Source organism: Pholis gunnellus (assembly GCF_910591455.1).
Source record: "Pholis gunnellus genome assembly, chromosome: 12".
Classification (NCBI taxonomy): Eukaryota; Metazoa; Chordata; class Actinopteri; order Perciformes; family Pholidae; genus Pholis; species Pholis gunnellus.
In genome coordinates, this window is record NC_136539.1 from 6,191,095 (window position 1) to 6,213,547 (window position 22,453).

At 40.0% G+C, this 22,453-nt stretch overlaps 3 protein-coding genes across 3 annotated transcripts; all 3 read left to right on the forward strand.

Moving 5' to 3' along the window:
- Positions 1–3,320: 3,320 nt before the first annotated feature.
- On the forward strand, positions 3,321–4,271 carry LOC306704012 (olfactory receptor 6N2-like; the record flags this gene model as incomplete). The annotated part of the gene is made up of 1 exon (XM_079170223.1): positions 3,321–4,271. One exon carries the CDS (start codon positions 3,321–3,323, stop codon positions 4,269–4,271), a length of 951 nt encoding a protein of 316 aa, XP_079026349.1.
- Positions 4,272–8,551: 4,280 nt separating this feature from the next.
- Positions 8,552–9,493, forward strand: LOC306704013 (olfactory receptor 6F1-like; the record flags this gene model as incomplete). The annotated part of the gene is made up of 1 exon (XM_079170224.1): positions 8,552–9,493. The coding sequence occupies one exon, from the start codon at positions 8,552–8,554 to the stop codon at positions 9,491–9,493; it is 942 nt and encodes a 313-aa protein (XP_079026350.1).
- A 5,037-nt stretch (positions 9,494–14,530) lies between these two features.
- Positions 14,531–15,472, forward strand: LOC306704014 (olfactory receptor 4B13-like; the record flags this gene model as incomplete). The annotated part of the gene is made up of 1 exon (XM_079170225.1): positions 14,531–15,472. One exon carries the CDS (start codon positions 14,531–14,533, stop codon positions 15,470–15,472), a length of 942 nt encoding a protein of 313 aa, XP_079026351.1.
- Between the last annotated feature and the right edge of the window lie 6,981 nt (positions 15,473–22,453).

The following is a 22,453-nucleotide window of genomic DNA, read 5'->3' on the forward strand; positions in this document are numbered from 1 at the left end:
TAACTTTTACTGCTGAACTTTGGGTAGTTTTTGTTTTGTTTGTTTTTTTAGTCGAGGTACATGGTCGAGTGAATCCTGATCTGGGATTCCACTTCGCTGCCGTACGCTCCCCACCCACAAACAACATGGACGACACCACTCAACATGCCGAGGATGAAGAAGATGAACGAGACTCATTCAAGATCTACAGTGTCAGCCCTGACCGACGACTTTCCGCCATCCATGAGCCTGGAAAACATCACATAAGAGAATTGTGTGACATGGACAGAGAAGTTTCATCAGCACAGATGCAAGGATGCTCAGCTGATAAGGTATCAGGCCATGAGAGGAAGCTGAAAGGGGGGGCAGAGACTTTGAGACTTTGACACACACCAACTGAAGCCTTTGGGTGCCATAAAAGTGGCAGCTTGAACATCAAAGAAGAGGCTGCTCATCCTCCATGAACAAGGAGTGAGGGAAGGATCGACAATCAGCAATCAGACTGGGGGGGTGCAGCAGGCAAGCGAAGTGGACCCCTAGTGATGGTGATGCACGAAATACAACACGGGGTGAGTTAACTTTAGATTCTTAGATAACAAACTCGTACATTTAATACACACATTAGAAACTAGACAAACAACACTCATATCCACATAGCGCATGTATTCGAATGAAATTGAAGGATTTGGAAAGTTAAGACAAGTCACGTTAACTATTAAGGTATAGATGTTAGGAATGTCACATGCAGGCTGATTCACTTCACTGCACAGCACATATGTTACGTGAACTAGAGGAAGTATGACTTAGAGAAGTGGAAAGGTTATGTTATAATGGTTAAAATTAGTGTATTGGACAAAAAGTACTGCTGTGTCTCTGTTTCTCTGTCTCCCACACAATCTGAGTTGTAAGAGGGGGAGATTCAACAAGTGTTCTGTTACGAGGCCGAGGAATGCTGTGATGTCTGACTGGCAGCAAGTCAGACTCAATACACTGACTTCAAAAGCACAAAGGATCTTGATAAACAACAGTAATAAAGATGGAGATGCATAACAGATTTGTTTCTCTTGAACAGGAATTTCTGCAGCTGATGCCTGTAGAATTGTGCCTTAAGTGTGCCTGCAAAAATATTCCTTACGTGTGATATTCAATTATTATAAAATTGTGAATGAATAAGCCTAGACAATTGCCACATGATCGCTTCCATTGTTACGCTAAATTAGTTTACAGCAGAGATAGCGTGGCAAAGGGGGGATAATGTAATGTCATTTTTTGATTTTGTTGTAAAGATAGATCCACATTTTGTATTTGGTAACGTCATGAAAAATCGCAACCTTTGAATTAAATTAGAGCTAAAATCCAAGTCTTTTAACTCAGTGATAGGACTTTAGGAATATAGAAGATAGGACATGGAAGGAGATTGAATCTTATACTTTTATTTTGGTAACTGTACAGTGCAGGTTATAATTTTGATGTATCACTAAATTGACACGAGTGAAAAGCAAATTCACCACGTTGGACGACGATGAAACACCTGGAACTAAGTGGCCTTAGAGGCACAATGTGTTGTCTACTGTTTTTCAGCATGTAAATTGTAACACCTATTCTGCTTACACATCATGACACCTGTGTAAAGAATGATCCTTTTCCCTACACAGCTTGTACTTATTTTAGAAATGCTACACGAGAACTGTTAGAAATGCTTTTGAATGTATTAGCCTCAAGAATTGTTAATGCAGATGTTCAAGTGGATTCCTGCAGAGATTGATTGACAATTATTGAAACAGATATACAGGGCAACAACCAGTTATGAGTAGATGATGCATTGATGGATACAACTGTTTAATGTTCAATTGTGAGGGATTGTGTTATTCCAGGGAATTGATTAATTCGCTGTGAACAGCGAATTAGGGGGGATTTGTGGAGAATTTAAGAATTAAAAGCATTATTTAGTAGAATTTATAGCACCCCTAGTGGTGAATGAAATTGTCACAATGATGAGAATGTAAATTAAGTTAAGAGTCACAATATATTTACTTATGGAATGTAATATAGGTTTACAGGATGTTTACTTATAGAAGATATTATATGTTTGCAATAAGTTTACTTGTAGGAGTCTTTTAACATAATCATTGGAAGTGTTGAACCAAAGTACAGTCACATCGTTATGGGGGTTCTGAGCCATGAGGCAGAGACATCAAAGGGGACACAGAGGTGCTGGACAAATGGCCAAGGAAGGAGGAGGAGAACCGGAGACGACGGAGGGAAGCAGACGGTCATAAAACAGAGAGCACTCCTGGGTAAGACCATGCGGTCCCAGGTCAGAGGTGATGTCAGAGGTGATGTCACAAGGGGGCTAGCCATTGAGATGAGCAGTGGATCGATGAAGGAGGCGTCAGAGCGATTGGAAGCCAATCACTGACCCCAGAAGACGGCCTTTGTGTTTTGCGACAGCGTGGGACACTTTCCGACCATCAAAGGACATAAAAGGACTGTTTGCGAGGACGTGCGCCGGGCCATGGTAGTTCGCTTTGCAGGATCCGACTTGGTCGGGCCTGTGAGGGGAGTTGCACGTGGTCTCTGCTCTCGAGATGCATACTATCGATAGTGTATTATAGATTATAATTGTCATCATCAGTTTACAGTCGTCATTGTTTAATTAAATACTGTTTTGAATTTGGACCGGATCGAGTTACTTTATGATGCGCCTGCGCAGAAAGAAGTAAACACAGCAGCGGCCTTGCGCTTCCTCCACCAGTTTCAGCCTCAACAATAGCAACATTGGCCAGATATTGGCATTAATCATTTGTTTTTGAAAATATATGTACGCTAAGAGTTATTCATCTACTAAGCAATCTTTATCAGGATCAGCAAACGTTTTTGGATCTTCACCATTGAATCCCCATGCGATTACGAAGTGAGTATCAATAATTGGTTGATGTGTTTTGCATACACATCAACATAGATTCCCCATTGAGTGATGACTGCAGTGTATACCTGCCGTGCCACACAGAGGACACACAGTCAGCATGAACACGTTTTGGAGTTGGTGATTTGCTTCAGAGTTGGATTTATACAGTAAATATAACTGTGACTCTAGCCATTCTGATTTAACGTACTTCCTTTTTTGCTTGTTGTTGATTGTGACTACATGTTTCGTGTTAATATTAACTCTGTTATCTGATTTGATTCAGTGCTTTCCAAATAGGTGTCACTGCCTCAGTTAATGTCAAAACCAACCCTTAACTAAACAGGTGACAAGGAGTTTCAGCTGCATTGTCGACAGGATCCAGCTGTAGACTTCTTTATTCATCACACGATCTCTGCTACTGTCTATGGGCTAAATGGAAAACGGTACTTTTCCCCCGTATTTTAATCTCACCATGTTTGTGAACCTAGGCAACTACCGCTACCTGGCATTTGTGCTGTGTCTCCTGTTGTACGCTTTTATTATCTTAGCTAATCTTGTCATAATAGTGTTGATATCACGAGAGAAAACTTTACATGAGCCCATGTATATTTTTATCATGTGTCTTTCCATTAACTCTCTGTACGGCTCTGCTGGCTTCTTCTTCAGATTTCTGAGAGACCTTCTGTCTGATACTCATTTGATCCCACGCACAGCTTGTTTCGCTCAGATCTACGTCATTTACACCTATGCATCTTACGAGCTCACGCTGTTGGGCATTATGGCCTATGATCGTTACGTTGCGATATGTCAACCTTTAAATTACCACAACAAAATAACATCCAAGATGGTCTCCAAGTTGATTGCCTTTGCATGGATTTATCCAGGCTTTTCTGTAGCAGCCTGTGTTTATTTGGCCTCCAGACTTCCATTGTGTGGCAATAAGATCCCGAAGGTTTTCTGTGCCAACTGGCCTGTAGTAAAATTGTCATGCGCCAGTACTGTGATTAATAACCTTGTCGGCATGCTTGTGTCCACAAGCACTGTCTTTCTGCCCCTGGCTTTTGTCATGTATACATATATACGAATAATTCTCATTTGTAGGAAACGCTCTTCAGAGTTCAAGAGCAAAGTCATACAAAACTGTTTGCCGCACATTGTTACATTCGTCAATTACTCCGTTACTGTGTTTTGTGATGTTGCTCTCAGCAGAATGGATCTTGAAGCGCTGAATCCATTTCTAGCAATAATGTTATCACTCGAGTTTGTTGTGATTCCTCCCATTGTGAATCCTATTGTGTATGGCCTGAAGCTACCAGAAATTAGAAAATGTTTGTTAAATATGTTGTCATGCTCAGAACCTGAGAGAACAAACCACAAAAAATAAGAGTAGCGTGTGCCGTTGCGATAAGTAAGTGGTCTGATGGTCTTTCATCATCAATTTCAAACCTGCTGCAACAATGATGCGTTTCATAGTAAATTACTTTGTTTTAAATCAATGTGTAGAGATCTGTTTATAATGTTTAATATTATATTGTATTCAGTGTTGTAATTCAAACAAATATAAATATTTTTCAGGTACTCTTGATTGACAGAAAAAGAGTTTGTGATGAAAAGTGGTCTTATTGTATGACATGATAGTGTCACCGGGAAAAATGACATTGTGAACTTTGGAAAATGGACATTTAAAAAAAAAAAAAAAAAGAGATCTACATTACATAAAAGGTGACCGGTAATAAAGCCACTTATTATGAATAGATACAGGATAAAATAACAGTAAAAATCAAAGAGCATTGAGAGTTTTAAAGTTGTTTAAGAGTTAGTTAATGGTAAGTTAATGGTCATAGTGCATTTCTTTTATGTAATTATAATTTATTTCAGAAGATATTTTAAAAATGTTTTAAATATTAAACACTTTGGGTCTCGATATATTTTCTCCCATAAGTTTTGCGTGAGTAGACTGTGCCACTTTGCATGCATACTTTATAGGGATAGGGGAACAAAAGAACGTGTAAACAACTGTGTTCTATCTTGAGGAGCCTAATTATCTGTTATGTGTTCTATCTCTTGACTAGCAATCGAAATAGCTGTTACAAACAAGTTTGTCAGAACTTTTAAACAACAAATGAGCACTGAACCGGTCTAACTAAGACCCAGATTAACAGGGAATGTTATTGAATTAACCTTTTTTATTATATAACAGGTTACTATATCAGTCTTGAGGAGCCTAATTATCTGTTGAACTGCTAGAGCAAATCATGACTAAGATGTGAATATTTGTGCTTCTACCTCTCATGATTGTGGCTCTAACTTGTTGGTTATCTCTTTTTGTCCACTAAGGAAGTTGTTAAAGGGTGACTCTTCTACACCTCATGTGTCACCTTTTATGCATATTGACATTGTCTGCATTCAGCTGATGCTCTGTACGGTGATTGTTTTTGTTCAACTTGTCCAAGAGACAGAATTATATGAACGGACGAGGTGTGAACCACAACGCTGCCTTACATATGTCCTTGACAATGCCACGCTGCGTGTAGTGTGAGAGGTTCACAGTGCAAGGTTAACTTCCAGTCTACCTATTAGTTTGGGAGAAGTACTCACAAAAACATCCCACCAGGCATTTCATGGATGGGGCTTTACCAGCCACACCATCCCCGAAGCACGTAAACAGCTGTTCAGTGCATCTGATGAGGCCTGTGTTTTCAACATAACATGCCATCCAATACTTGAACTGGCAAATTGTTTGTTCATTACACATGTTGTCTTATTCTGTGTTCACTTGTCACATGATGGGGCATGTATCTCCTTTCTTTCAAGAATCCCAACAGATCTGATGTTCAGAAAAAAATGTAGCTGTCAAATTATCATAAATTGTAACTTACTGAAAGATATTGCAAACTTTACTGTAACGTGCATGATCTTTCTACTGTAACAATTACATATTATCCAATAAACCATGTCAAACAAAACAAACACTATCTGCAATTACTTTCTAAATATTACGACTGATACGTTCAGTTTCACTGTCAGCAAGAGCGTCATTTCATCTGAAGTATACTTTTCCAAATAACGAAAAAAACTGTATAAACATAAAAATAGCATCAGATAAAACTTAAAATGCACTCTCAGATGTGTTGAGACTGACGTGTAAATGAATTTCATTGCTCTCCATAATTAATTAAAAAACATTTTTTTGGAAATAAATTCTTAAAAAAATGTTACCATCACATTCACATAAGGTAACACATTGTACTGCGACACACAAGGGTTAGAGAGAGAGAGAGAGAGAGAGAGAGAGAGAGAGTGTGCTGTGTGGATAAGCATTGGCTCTACCCAGTTCAGTTGCACACAACCTGGATTGGCTGGTCCCCCCTACTTCTCTGCTGTGGCATCGTAGATTATAACAAAGTAGGTGGGCTGTTGCAAACTAACTTTTATTGGGTCTGGATCAGTTTGGTTGGGTCGATGTGTCGTGGCCCGGAGTGAATCCACCGGGCTCCACCTGCTGTTCTATTAGAGGCAAACCATTTAGGAAGCTACAACAGATATATTATTGTGAGGTAGTTGTGAGGTAATTGGAAACTAAGTAAATTGAAGACCTGTCTGTCCACTTAACCATCTTGATTGTGTTTGGACAAATCACTGACAAAATAAGATTCAGACAAACCCAGAAAGGCTTTGTTTCATATAATGTATAAGAATAGACCTCGTCACATTTTTTAATATAGAATATACCCCTTACTTTAATCCAAGTAAAAATGTTGTTAGCACAGTAACAATAACTCAATGTTACTACTGAACTATCAGGAAAAGATAAGTGGAATGAGATTTTAAAGATTCATCTCTTCAGTGTTCTGCAGGCAACATACAGTTGTGACAGAATGGAGGTTTAATCAGCTAAGAGTCAGTAGATTAACTGGGCTTAAGTCTCTGTTTACTCCCTAATCGAGGTGCACTAGGACAGCTGCGGACACTACGGATGCAAAGTAGTTCTGCTAATACTGTCCGTTTGGAGGACGCGTTTTAAACACATGTGCAGTAGATTGCTATGCTACCACTTGTAGCATAGTGACCGCACAGACAAGTCCAGACAAATCCAGACAAGTACATTACGTGGCTATGAATACACCTACTCATGACGAAATCTACGTTATGTGGACATGTAAAGTTATCTTCTGCTTCATCTTCCCACCTTACTAGAAAATGACTGTAATGCAGAGGTTTTTTTTAACTAAAAAAGGAGTAAGAAGGAAAAATATGTGATGTAACCATTTTACTATAATTGTTTTTAATTTTAACCATGGATGGAGAACTTTTTAAGATATCCTCAAAATAATGACAAATTTACTAAGAAATCGACACAATTTGTTTTCCCTTGTAAACTGTGTTTTCAGATGTATCCACCTGACACAGAATTTCTAACATTCAGTGACACTATATCTTGCAGAAATATTTTGCAGGGCCTTGACCTTTTCAGGTTAATGTGACGACTTTGACAAGAAGTTAGTGTGAGCACCTGGTTAGGCTCCTTCCATCCTCCAATCCTTCATCTTTGGCGTCCTCCTCCGACAAACCTCCTCATGCAACAGACAGCATACCATGAAATACATTGTTCTTACAGACAATGAAGTCAGCTGGGTCTTCCTCCATGTGACCACGTACTCAGCCGCTGGGAGGACATCATCCATCTTTCGGTTTCAAACTCTGAAGACTCTTTTGGAGTCTGCAACAGTGCACACAGGCCTACGGTCTAGCAAGTGCAGCTTTAGCATGCAGCATGTCAAGACAAGCACTAGGAGATCCACTAGGAGAACCTTTGTTCTTCTCTGGGACCATTTCACTTCGCAAGTTAGCGTGCTAAACAAGCAAGTCATTAGCGAGGCCAATGCTCATGTGAGGGAATAGCACATCTGACAACAAAGCTAAACAAATATCCATTAGCTAAGCTAAATGGCAAGGACTGTGGGTAGTTAGCCTAATTTGCTAGCAAGGGTTCTGCTGTAGTCAAGTTCCGGAGTGAGGTGCAAATAAACAGAGGAGAGACTGATTTGTTGTACAGAATGTTTGAAGTTAAAGCGAACAAAAATTCTGTAGTATTAGGCAGATTTAGTCAGATCGGGTATGAAAGTTGCGGGTATGATCCAAATTCTGGTCTTGTTTTGGGCCTGTGCAGGACCCTAGTTTGGAAACAGCAACAGCAAGCTGCAAAATAAGGTGGACACTTTATCTGTCCAAGTGCCTCGCTCTTGCAATAGATTGCATATGAGATACATATGCATACATGGTCGAGGCTATTGCGAATATGCGCATGTTCTATCTTTTGACTTCCAATCGAAATAGCTGTTTTCATATTAATGTTAAAACCTTGGGAACCCGCCATCTGAACTCCATATGAACTTTATTAATTAAGAATATTTTGACGACAAAAATGCATTCCATTTCCAATGTTCCTTTAGGTTTTATGTGTTTTATGCATTGCTCATACAGTAGATTGCAGCACACTGAAACAAGGAGGTAACCTATTTCTAAACGTTGATTGGCTGGTTTGAATTCCCAGCTCATGTGTGACTGCAGTGAGACGAGATATTACTAACAGTAAGATGAGAGAGCAAACACTCTGTTAAGGCTGGTCGTACATAACACAGGGTAAAAAGCAATTTTCTAACCATGAAGCATAATTTATCTCATGTAAGGTTGTTTTTTCTTTCAGGTTTAAGTGAAACGATGAACTACAGAGTTGCTATCTTCTCTCTCACTTTACTGTGTTACTGTTTCATTGTGCTGGTAAATGTTGCTCTTATTGTGACCATCATCTTGGATAAGAACATGCATGAACCAATGTATATTCTATTGTGTGCTTTCTGCATGAATGGACTTTATGGGACAACAGGTTTCTACCCCAAGATTCTGTGGGATCTGTTGTCTCCCGTTCATGTGATCTCTTATTCTGGATGCCTTGTTCAGACTCTAGTGATATACTCGTTTGTCTGCAGTGATATGTCTATTCTTGCAGTTATGGCTTATGACCGATATGTGGCTATATGTCGACCCCTGGTGTATCACTCTATCATGTCAACGCTAAGACTCTTAATGTTAGTGTGTTTCTCCTGGTTAACACCTTTTTGCATTATAGGCACAAATATTATCCTCACATCTAGATTAAAGCTATGCAGCCCTCATATTAACAGACTTTTTTGTGTGAATTGGGCTATTGTGAAACTTGCTTGTTTCCCAGCTGACACTATTATTAACAACATAGTTGCATACATTACAATAATCATTTACGTATTTCATGTTTTTTTCATATTTTGTTCCTACGTGTATGTCATCAAAACTTGTGTGAATTCTTTAGAAAACAGAGCCAAGTTCATGCAGACATGTGTGCCACATTTAACCTCCTTGCTCATTTTTCTCGTGTCTGTACTGTTTGATATCATGCAAATAAGATACGGGTCAACAGACTTACCTCAAGCACTTGATAACTTTATTGCAATACAATATCTTGTCATACCTCCAATTATGAATCCTCTCATTTATGGTTTTAAATTGACTAAAATTCGGAAAAGAATTCTGGGGTGTATTACTTTTAAATTTAAAGTACTTCGATGATAAAGAAACTGATAAGACCTACAATAATGCATTCTTTATGTATAAATGATTGCCTGCATGTTTTTTTGGAGTTCAATGTAATATTATTAGACTGCAGGTTTTGCACAGTTGGCAAATATTAGCTCAGTATTTCTTGAAAGACTTCCTTTTTAATGAAAATGTGTATTTTAATACCTTGGATTGCATTTACTTGTATAGAATGTTCTTATTTCTCATGATTTAGGGTCCTGAATCTTATGATTCTTTTAATGGGGTAGTAATCTTAAAATGATGATGATAATATGATAATATAGTAATATATGTACTTTCTAAATGTATTATCTTTTGTTTAGCAACATTGATCTCATTTAGCAGAGTTTAGTCAATTGTTCAGTGCTTCATATTGTTGAACATGTGTGCACAGATAAAGAAGTTGCTTTACTATATTAATTCACAAGATCCAGTGGCCACTACACTGTTTTTCTTTTTTGTATTTAGGAATAAAAGAAATAGAATAATATCTGAAATATATATATAAAATATATACATATCTTCTACACCTCATGTGTCACCTCATATGCATATTGACATTGTCTGCATTCAGCTGATGCTCTGTACGGTGATTGTTTTTGTTCAACTTGTCCAAGAGACAGAATCATATGAACGGACGAGGTGTGAACCACAACGCTGCCTTACATATGTCCTTGACAATGCCACGCTGCGTGTAGTGAGAGAGGTTCACAGTGGAAGGTTAACTTCCAGTCTGTCTATTAGTTTGGGAGAAGTACTCACAAAAACATCCCACCATGCATTTCATGAATGGGGCTTTACCAGCCACACCATCCTGAAGCACGCAAACAGCTGTTCAGTGCATATGATGAGGCCTGTGTTTTCAACATAACATGCCATCCAATACTTGAACTGGCAAATTGTTTGTTCATTACACATGTTCTCTTTTTCTGTGTTCACTTGTCACATGATGGGGCATGTATCCCCTTTTTTTCAAGAATCCCAACAGATCTGATGTTCAGAAAAAAATGTAGCTGTCAAATTATCATAAATTGTAACTTACTGAAAGATATTGCAAACTTTACTGTAACGTGCATGATCTTTCTACTGTAACAATTACATATTATCCAATAAACCATGTCAAACAAAACAAACACTATCTGCAATTACTTTCTAAATATTACGACTGATACGTTCAGTTTCACTGTCAGCAAGAGCATCATTTCATGTGAGGTATACTTTTCCAAATAACAAAAAAGCTATAGAAACAAAAAAATAGCAGTAGATGAAACTTAAAATGCACTCTAAGATGTGTTGAGACTGACGTGTGAATTAATTTCATTGCTCTCCATAATTAATAAAACATTTTTTTAAAATAAATTCTCAAATAAAAACTTACCACCACATTTTCATAGGGTAAAACATTGTACTGCGACACAAAAGTGTTAGAGAGAGAGAGAGAGAGTGTGCTGTGTGGATAAGCATTGGCTCTCCCCAGTTCTGTTGAACACAACCTGGATTGGCTGGGCCCCCCTACTTCTCTGCTGTGGCATCGTAGATCATAACAAAGTAGGTGGGCTGTGGCGAACTGATTTTTAATGGATAAGATTCAACTTTGTCACATTTTTAAATATAGAATATACCCCTTACTTTAATCCAAGTAAAAATGTTGTTAGCACAGTAACACCCAATGTTACTACTGAACTATCAGGAAAAGATAAGTGGAATGAGATTTTAAAGATCATCTCTTCAGTGTTCTGCAGGCACCATGCAGTTGTGACAGAATGGACGTTCATCCAGCTAAAATTCAGTAGAGTAACTGGGCATAAGTCTCTGTTGTACTCCCAAACAAATGTGTACTAGGACTGCTGTGGACACCTCAGACGTGTAGTCGTTCAGTGTGGCTTCATGGCACAAAGGCAGTAAAACTGCCTGTGCAAAAGCACACTGACTATAATCCATCGGGCTTAATCTTTTTCTTATTCTCCTTCCGTACAAAAGTTTGGCGCGCTTCTCCTTCTCCTCACACAGCGTTGCCAACACCTGTGCTAAAATTACATCAAAATGTGCGGCCTGATCGGGAATGGTGTGCTATGTATTTTCGAGAGAGATTCGCCCAGCCATTTTCCTGATAATCTCGAAAAACTGAGCAAAATTTCTCCATTCACTTGAATGGGGTTTCAGCGTAAAGACAGCTAAAAAAATACTTGACCTTGGGCCCAAATTGACTAGCCATACATTAATGTAGAAACATTATTTGAAGTTTAAAATGTAGACAAAACGCTGGACTTTTTGTGAGCCAATGGGCATTTAAATAGCTAGTACAGTTTTCATGAAGCCACTGATTGAGTTTCACGAAAATTTTGGGTCCGTTCGAAATTTTATAATGGGTGTGTATTGCGCGGAATGTTCAGCGCTAGAGTGAGGACATCTCGGTCAGAGTGGAGCAGAGCATGAAAAGTATTCTGTGATTGTTTCCAAACAAATTGCTCCGAGTCCCACAATGTTTACTCTTTATAAACCATTTTGGTCAAACGGTAACTAGGGGATCCACTAGGAGAGCCTTTTTTCTTCTCTGGGACCATTTAAGTTCGCAAGTTAACGTGCTAAACAAGCAAATCATTAGCAAGGCCAATGCTCGTGTGAGGGAGTAGCACATCTGACAACAAAGCTAAACTAATATCCATTAACCAAGCAAGAGAGACTGATTTGTTGTATCGAGTGTATTGAGTGAAAGGGGACAAAAATACAGGCCCAGACTCAGGGTTCAGGTCTCAAATTCTGCAGTATCAGGCGGAATCAGTCAGGTCGGGTCTGAAAGTTGTGGCTATGGTCCAAATTCTTGTCTCGTTTTTATCCCTGTGCGGGACCCTAGTTTGGATACAGCAACAGCAAGCTACACAAAAAGGTGGACACTTCAGCTGTCCAAGTGCTTCGATCTTGGAATAGATTGCATACGAGATGCATATCTACCTGCTGCAACAAGCTCAGTCGCACCTGAACGGAACCGGTGGCTCTTTCTTTGATTTCTCGGGTGCATTCAACACCATCCAACCACTGCTGCTGAGTGAGAAGCTGCGGGTGGTGGGGGTAAACACGTCCACCGTCTCCTGGATCACTGACTACCTCACAGGCAGACCACAGTTTGTCCGACTGGGCAGTGTGCTATTTGATGTGGTCTGTCTGGAGCTCCACAGGGAACTGTTATGTTTCCCTTCCTGTTCACTTACTTCCAGTACAACTCAGGGTCATGCCATCTGCAGACGTTCTCTGATGACTCTGCAGTGGTTGGGTGTATAAGGGACGGACGGGAGGAGTACAGGGCAGTAGTGGATGACTTTGTGGAGTGGGCCGTTAGAAATGACCTGCTTCTGAACATGGCCAAGACCAGAGAGATGGTGGTCGACTTCAGGAGGAAAATGATGGCTCCACAACCGCTGAGAGTTCTGGGAGAGGATGTGGACATGGTGGAGGAGTACAAGTTCCTGAGTGTCTCCATCGACAACAGACTGAACTGGAAGACCAACATCATGGCTGTGTATAAGAAGAAGATGAGTCAACTCTTTTTCTTGAGGAAACATTAATCCTTCAATATGTGCAGCAAGATGTTGGAGATGATCTACCAATCTGTTGGGGCCAGTGCACTCTACCTCGCCGTAGTCTGCTGGGGAGCAGCATTGGAGCCGGAGACACCAACAGACTTAACAAACTGGTTAAGAAGGCCGGCTCCATCATTGGCTGCAAACTGGACAGTCTGGAAAAGGTGGTGGAGAGGAGGACACTGAAGAAATCATTATCCATATTGGATAACCCGGACCACCCTCTCCACCACCTACTGCAGAGACAGCGGAGCACTTTCTCAAACAGACTGATCCAGCTCCGCTGTCACAAGGACAGATATAGGAGCACATTCCTGCCCACTGCAATAAGACAAATCATTCACAAGACTATAACACCACTACACTGTTGTTTGTCTGTTGTTTGGTTAATCTTTGCACTACTGATTGGTCAGTAAATGAATATTATTCTATTTCATTGTAGATACTGTGCATTTTTTATATTCACATTTTTTACTCTGTTACTTTGATTGCTTAAATATATTTTTGCTGCTGTTGCGAACTAATTTCCCCTTGCTGAATGAATAAAGTATCTATATTCTGCTCTTGCTTTGTGCAGGAAAGCTTAGCAGATAGCTAACAGTAGATCCTTGAAATAAAGACTCAGGAATCCGTAGAAGAGTTTCAGGACTTTAGTGTGACTCTTTCTTATTTGTAAAACTGTGGAAACACAATATGAAATATGGCTTACAAACTGTCCACATACACATACATGAATACAAAACAACAATCCAGCATATAGTCATCATGTAACATGTCTGACTAGCTAGCTTCTAAGCTAATCTTAACACTGCCGCCAATGGAGAAATGCTAACCACGGTTAGCATTTAATACAACACAAATGTTATACTAAAAGAGCAAATAGAATAGAATATATCTTCGTACGTCTTTTCATGCTTCATAAAGAAATACTTACAGACTAAGGTCTCTCAAGGCTACCAAACAGAAAGTGAAACGTTAGAGCAGCATGTGCAGCATGTCCTCTCATTAGAATCTAAAAACAACGAGTCAGAACAATCTATCTATCTATCTATCTATCTATCTATCTATCTATATGCATACATGGTCGAAGCTATTGCAAAAATGCGCATGTTCCAATGGAAATAGCTGTTTTCATATGAATGTTAAAACCTTCGGAACCCCCCATCCGAACTTCATATGAACTTAATTAATTATGAATATTTTAACACCAAAAATTAATTCCATTTCCAATGTTCCTTTAGGTTTTATTTAATGTATGCATTGCTCATACAGTAGATTGCAGCACACTGAAACAAGGAGGAAACCTTTTTCTAAACATAGATTGGCTGGTTTGAATTCCCAGCTCATGTGTGACTGCAGTAAGACGAGACATTACTAACAGTAAGATGAGAGAGCAAACACTCTTAAGGATGGACATACATAACACAGGGCAAAAAGCAATTTTCTAACCATGATGCATAATGTTTCTCATGTAAGTTTGTTTTTTCTTTCAGGTTTAAGTGAAACGATGAACTACAGAGTTGTTATCTTCTCTCTCACTTTACTGTGTTACTGTTGTATTGTGCTGGTAAATGTTGCTCTTATTGTGACCATCATCTTGGATAAGAACATGCATGAACCAATGTATATTCTATTGGCCACTTTCTGCATGAATGGACTTTATGGGCCAACTGGTTTCTACCCCAAGATTCTGTGGGATCTGTTGTCTCCCGTTCATGTGATCTCTTACTCTGGATGCCTTGTTCAGGCTTTAGTGATACACTCGTTTGTCTGCAGTGATATGTCTATTCTTGCAGTTATGGCTTATGACAGATATGTGTCTATATGTCGACCCCTGGTGTATCACTCTATCATGTCAACGCCAAGACTCTTAATGTTAGTGTGTTTCTCCTGGTTAACACCTTTTTGCATTTCTGCGATGAATATTATTCTTGCATCTAGATTAAAGCTATGCAGCCCTTATATTGACAGACTTATTTGTGTGAATTGGGCTATTGTGAAACTTGCTTGTTTCCCAGCTGACACTATTGTTAACAACATAGTTGCATACATTACAATGATCATCTACGTATGTCATGGGTTTTGCATATTTTGTTCCTACGTGTATGTCATCAAAACTTGTGTGCATTCTTTAGAAAACAGAGCCAAGTTCATGCAGACATGTGTGCCACATTTAACTTCCTTGCTCATTTTTCTCATGACCGTAGTGTTAGATATTATGCATATAAGATTCGGGTCAACAGACTTACCTCAAACACTTGATAACTTTATTGCAATAGAATTTCTTGTCATACCTCCAATTATCAATCCTCTCATTTATGGTTTTAAATTGACAAAAATTCGGAACAGAATTCTGGGGTGTATTACTTTTAAAATTAAACTACTTAGATGATAAGGAATAACAAAAATGCATTTTAATTTATAAATGATTGTACTTTTTCACATTATCTGCATTTAGCTAGTGGGCTAGGTTAATGTACAGTTTTTTCAAATTATTTGTCATAAATTGTGTGAATTCTATAGAAAATTCAAAAATGTTCATTCGAATGTGTCTGCCAAATTCAACCTGCTTACCTATTTTTCTTAACTTCTTGTCATTCCTCCTCTTACGAATCCTCTCATACATGTTTTCACAAAAATGTGAAACAGAATTCTCTGTTTTTACTTAAAAAAATAATATTAGGATTTATCTCAACTAAATATATATTAAACATGCACTGCTTAACTGACTGTTGCCTGCATGTTTTGTTGGAGTTAAATGTTATATTATTAGACTGCAGGTTTTACAAAGTTAGCAAATATTAGCTCAGTATTTCTTGAAAGATGTCCTTTCAAATGAAAATGTTCATTTTATTACCTTGGATTGCATTTACTTGGATAGAATGTTCTTATTTCTCATGATTTAGGGTGCTGAATCTTATGCCTCTTTTTATCGGGTAGTCATTTTAAAATGATGATGATAACATAATACAGTCATATATGTACTTTCTATATGTATTATCTTTTGTTTAGCAACATTGATCTCATTTAGCAGAGTTTAGTCAATTGTTCAGTGCTTCATATTGTTAAACATGTGTGCACAGATAAAGAAAATGCTTTACTATATTAATTCACAAGATCCAGTGGCCACTATACTGTTTGTCTTTTTTGTATTTAGGAATAAAATAAAATCTGAAATATAATTGATTTTTTTTACATAAATGTCATTGACCTGCTTGTGATTTAACGTTCACAACTGAAACACAAAGAAATAAAAGACAAAATGAGCAAATATTTCAAAAAGTTTGTCAGAACTTTTAAACAACAAATGAGCGGTCTAACTAAAACCCAGATTAACAGGGAATGTTCATGAATTAACTTTATATTTTTTAATTACAGGTAAGTATATCAGTTTTGAGAACTAACATGACCAAGATGTGAATAATTCTGCTTCTGCTGTGAGAAAATGTTTAAAAGTGCTCCTAGCGATGGCTATTATGTGTTACAATATGTTCACTTGTTAAACTTGGAAAATTACTGAATGTATTACGCCACCACCAAATAAGTTAATGGTTGTTGATAACAGGAACTAAAGGACAAAGGAGCAGTTTAATGATTGTAGTTAACACAGACCTCGAGGAAAGGGGGTAGTTTCTGAAAGAAGTGACTGACCAAATTCCAACAGACCAAGAGAGCAGGGAGTGCTGATCGTGGTCTCAACCAAACCCTGGGCTGAGCGTTGTGGTGATGTTTGGAAAATAGGTGGACTTTTCTGAAAATACAAGGACCGGGACTTTCCGGAAATCGAGAGATCTTTTGCGGACTGTCGGGCGGCTAATAGGAATACGCCAGTCTGTCGGGTCGAACGCATTACACCTCTATTCCATGGAATATATTTTTGTATTTCATAGTGTGATTCAATTTGTAACTGCACTTGCTTTTGTTAGAGAATAACTATCTTTTGATTTTAACTTGAACCAGCTATTCAGCCTTATTTTGTTGACGGACCTCGAGCCGGAGGGGACTCACTCTCTTGGGAGAAAGTCCGGACTTTCATGATGCCTGCCATGATTGTGGCTCTAACTTGTTGGTTATCTCTTCTTGTCCACTAAGGAAGTTGTTAAAGGGTGACTCTTCTACACCTCATGTGTCACCTCATATGCATGTTGACATTGTCTGCATTCAGCTGATGCTCTGTACGGTGATTGTTTTTGTTCAACTTGTCCAAGAGACAGGATCATATGAACGGACGAGGTGTGAACCACAACGCTGCCTTACATATGTCCTTGACAATGCCACGCTGCGTGTAGTGTGAGAGGTTCACAGTGGAAGGTTCTCTTCCAGTCTACCTATTAGTTTGGGAGAAGTACTCACAAAAACATCCCACCATGCATTTCATGGATGGGGCTTTACCAGCCACACCATCCCCGAAGCACACAAACAGCTGTTCAGTGCATCTGATGAGGCCTGTGTTTTCAACATAACATGCCATCCAATACTTGAACTGGCAAATTGTTTGTTCACTACACATGTTGTCTTATTCTGTGTTCACTTGTCACATGATGGGGCATGTATCCCCTTTTCTTTCAAGAATCCCAACAGATCTGATGTTCAGAAAAAAATGTAGCTGTCAAATTATCATAAATTGTAACGATTGTAAAGATATTGCAAACTTTACTGTAACCTGCATACGTTTTATACTGTACCAATTACATATTATCCAATAAACCATGTCAAACAAAACAAACACTATCTGCAATTACTTTCTAAATATTACGACTGATATGTTCAGTTTCACTGTCAGCAAGAGCATCATTTCATGTGAGGTATACTTTTCCAAATAACAAAAAAAACTATATAAACATTAAAGTAGCATTAGATGAAACTTCAAATGCACTCTCAGATGTGTTGAGACTGACGTGGAAATGAATTACATTGCTCTCCATAATTAATAAAAAAAAAATATTTAAAAAAAATAAATGTTCTAATTAAAATCTTATCACCACATTCGCATAAGGTAAAACATTGTACTGCGACACACAAGTGTTAGAGAGAGAGAGAGAGAGAGAGAGAGAGAGAGAGAGAGAGAGATCGTAGATTATAACAAAGTGGGTGGGCTGTGGCAAACTAACTTTTATTGGGTCTGGATCAGTTTGGTTTGGTCGATGTGTCGTGGCCAGGAGTGAATCCACCGGGCTCCACCTGCTGTTCTATTAGAGGCAAACCATTATAACCCAATGTTACTACTGATTTTAAAGATTCATCTCTTCAGTGTTCTGCAGGCAACATAAAATTGTGACAGAATGGAGGTTTAACCAGCTAAGATTCAGTAGAGTAACTGGGTTTACGTCACTGTTGTACTCCCAAAACAATGTGCACTAGGACAGCTGCGGACACCACGGACGCATAGTAGTTCTGCTAATACTGTCCGTTTGGAAGACGCGTTAAACACATGCACAGTAGATTGTTATGCTACCACTTATAGCATAGTGACCGCACAGACAACTCCAGACAAGACCAGTACTTGGCTATAAATACACCTACTCATAACGAAATATACGTTACTTGTTCCCTTACGGACGCACGTGGACACGTAAAGTTAACTATTGCTTGAGCTTCCCACCTTAGTCCTCACTTTCGGGTACCAACTCTGAGGAAGACTTGACAGCTTCAGGGAACACATCTTTCGTCATGTAGCAGAAGGGAGCTTTTGTCACTCACTGGGCCTTGCTGTCATCCCTTTAATTGCAAGGCCATCCCTAGCCAATCACGGTGCATGGCCATCATATAAATGTGACGGGGATTCCCTTACCTCCCCCCTGACGTCAAACGCGTGTCCGCTTCCGGTCTGCCCGACTTCTGCCACTGTTGCAGGTATGCAAGAGGCTGCCGCATTGTTTCTGTCAGTCGTGCTTAGTGATGGCGAGATGAAGCCTCATGAGGCATCGAACCACTTCAGCCAATTGGTTCGAGAAAGGGTTCATTACTCGAAGCTTCATGTGCACACGACACCACCTAGTGGCCAAAAGTATAATCACAGGCAGCTGTATCTGAACCACAATGTCACAATGTGATGCATTGAATTGTTGTGTCTGTTATGGCTGTTGGGAATGACTGAATTACAAAAATGTATGCCCAAATAATTTCTGTAAATAAATGATCACATATGTGCATAATAAAATATGTTTTGAATGTATCCTGTGTGTTACAAAAGAAGACACATTGAGGTCCGGGTTGGGATGGGTTCTGTTCGAGGCAGGGCTTATAAGTGTTAGGAGTTATCAAATCAAAGTGTTCCCACACAGGGGAAATCCTCCTCTTCCTAGCTGGCTCCATCTTATCACCTATCCTTCTCACCTCACTCTCCTAACTCTCCGAACTATCTCTCTCTCCAAACTCTCAACCAACAACACACATTTTGAATGGAGCCTGAGGGATTTATATTGAAATCTGAACCGCTTGCCGAAGCAGTCACGTGGTACAGCCGGGTAGCGAGGCTTCGGACGTCATCATTTTTGGCTCCTCCCCTACATGAAGCAAGCCTCGATACGCGCTTCGAGGAAACGCCCCCTCCATTACTCGACACACGCTTCGAAGCGTCGGCACATCTCGTAACAACACTAGTCGTGCTGTTCTGGCGTTATATTGGCTTTCTGTCATTTTGTAGACGATCTCTTGGGCTCCTCTCCTCCTGCACAGGAAAATCACCTGCGGATCTGTGTCAGTGAGTTTCGATTAGGTCCTGATTTTATTATTGTAATGGACTGAGTTATGTTAGAAGTGTTATTGTGTTATCAATAAGTTGGTGATTGCATTTACAGAAGTCAGTGAAGGCCTCATGAGGATGTTGTTGTGTTGGTGCTGTGAGCCTGGGGAGAGAACCGAAAGCAGATGGTTAAGTTGTGAGAACGTTTAACGGACGGACTGTTGTTTTGGCGTAGGCTACGGCCCACAGTAGCCTGTGTACTGTCCGATAATAAAACACCACAAATAAGAGCACGTCTCGTAGCTTTCTTGACCAAGGGTCGCTACATTATATTATGGCGTCATGTTAGTAACCGCGTCTTACTCCTATAGCCGCTGGTAGCAGCGCTACATACCCTCCTTCCCCCTTCTGGAGCAGACCAATATTGCCTGATTGGTAGGTGTTTTCATTTCGCTAGTTTATATACTTTAGGGTTAATTATTATTTTATTAATTTGATTTTATCCTCTATTACAGGGGATATCACAGGGGTTTGAGCGGAACGTTGCCACAAAGTGGCTACAGCTAACCTGCTCATATTGGAGGAACGCTGCTGTTTTGCCTACCGGCGTGTTGCCTACGGCCGTGATGGGCTAGGGGCTGTGGCCCACTGGGTTTCGCCACCCCGCTGCGCTGCGTCGCCTACAGGGTCTGACGCTGCTATTATTAGCACTGCGCCCCGGTACTGTGCTGTTTGCCGTCAGCATCACTCGTGTTTTAATGAGAACAACCTCTTTTTAGCTTGAGCTATTTTAGGTGTATTCTGACAAGGGAGGTTAAGGCCCACTCTGGCTTTTAGTTTATATAAATTGGGTAATGATCATCCCCCTTGGCTGATCCGTTAACCGGAGTTATTTTGGTTGTTTGGTCTTTTCTTATTTTGTTGGATTTGATTTGCCTTTCTGAGAACCAGAGCCTTTTGTAATTGTGTTCCTTGTCCCTGTAGGAGCTGCCAAGCCAAGGTGGTGGGGTTGGTGCCTCCAGGTGTTGGTGTCTCCCTTCGTGTGTAGTGTGTTTTGGTGTGCCCCTGGTTGGGAACCCTCACGTGTGGTTGTGTGTGTACACGTGTGATCGGGGTGCCTCCTCCTTTTGGGATCCTCACCTGTACTGGTCCACCTCGCCACTGGTAAGCCGCAGCCCTACACCCCTTTTTAGAAATAAATAACGGCTCTTTTATTAGTAGTTTGTTTTAAATTATCTGTGAACCATTGTTTGTATAATAAATAAAGATTGTTTTGTATCGGAACCACGTCTCATGCTAAATCTGTATAATGAACCTGAGTGTCTGAGTCCTTGATACTGTGGGCAAAACTTAATCCTTAGGTGAAATTCCAAAGGTGGCGTTGTTGTGCTCTGACGATTGGTTAATATCAAGTAAACTTTAAATTATATCCTCATCTCCCTCTCGCCACAGACAGGAACGCCAAACATCACTCCAGGGTTGTCTATTGGAGTCTGCAACAGTGCACACAGGCCATACGGTCTAGCAAGTGCAGCTTTCGCATGCAGCATGCCAAGACAAGCACTAAGGGATCCACTAGGATCACTTTTTTTCTTCTCTGGGACCATTTCACTTCGCAAGTTAGCGTGCTAAACAAGCAAGTCATTAGCGAGGCCAATGCTCAAGTGAGGGAATAGCACATCTGACAACAATGCTAAACAAATATCCACTAGCTAAACTCAATGGCAGGGACTGTGGGTAGTTAGCCTAAATCGCTAGCAGGGTTCTGCTGTAGTCAAGTTTCAGAGTGAGGTGCAAATGAATTGAGGAGGAGAGACTGATTTGTTGTATCGAGTGAAACGGAAAAAAAATATAGCTACGGACTAAAGGTGTGTTCACACCAAACGCGATGAACGCGGCGAGATTACATACAAAGTCTATGTACAGACGCGATGAACGCGATGACGAAAAAATCGCGTGACGCTCCAGCACGATAGCCTATCAGCGTTGAGTTGCTCCCCATGTAATCAGTGAAGTCCTGCTGTTGTTGAATCAGGAAATAAATGTTGTAACTGCCATGTTCACCCAGAGCTCTACGATCCCTCATATCAGTAGAGACCGGACCAAACTATGTGTATACATGTGTGTGTGTAAACCATACAAACAATGAAATAGACGCTGCCGTATTTACGTCTATATGACGTTATTGTGAGTGTTGATGGAGCTGCTATAATGTTAGCATAGCCTAGCACCGATCGATCCGAGCTCCATTGAGAAAACAAGTACAAGTCGGCATCATTACGTAGTTATTTCGGAGTCCCTTTTTGTCGGTTTATTGTCGTTAAATCACAGCCAAATCAGTTCATTTTGTGTTCATAAAGCTGTAGTAAACAGCCGACGTGTGGCTCGCTAGACACAGTGAGCTCGATGAAATCCATGGAGTTCCTCCGGACTATGTTATGAACCAGACATGACGGCGTTTAGTTCCCCGTGATATCTGGGACTTCCACAACACGTACTGAGCAGAAATAGAGGTTATTTTTCTACGGTTGATGGCGGACAGTTGAACGGCTTTCAGGCCGATAAGCCGCGCCCCCTCTCCGGCGCGTCCAGCGCGATGCACGTGAATGAACACAAATAGTCCCCGGCGATGCCGGCGGCGCAAATGACGCGGTGAACGCGATTCGCGCCGCGTTCATCGCGTTTGGT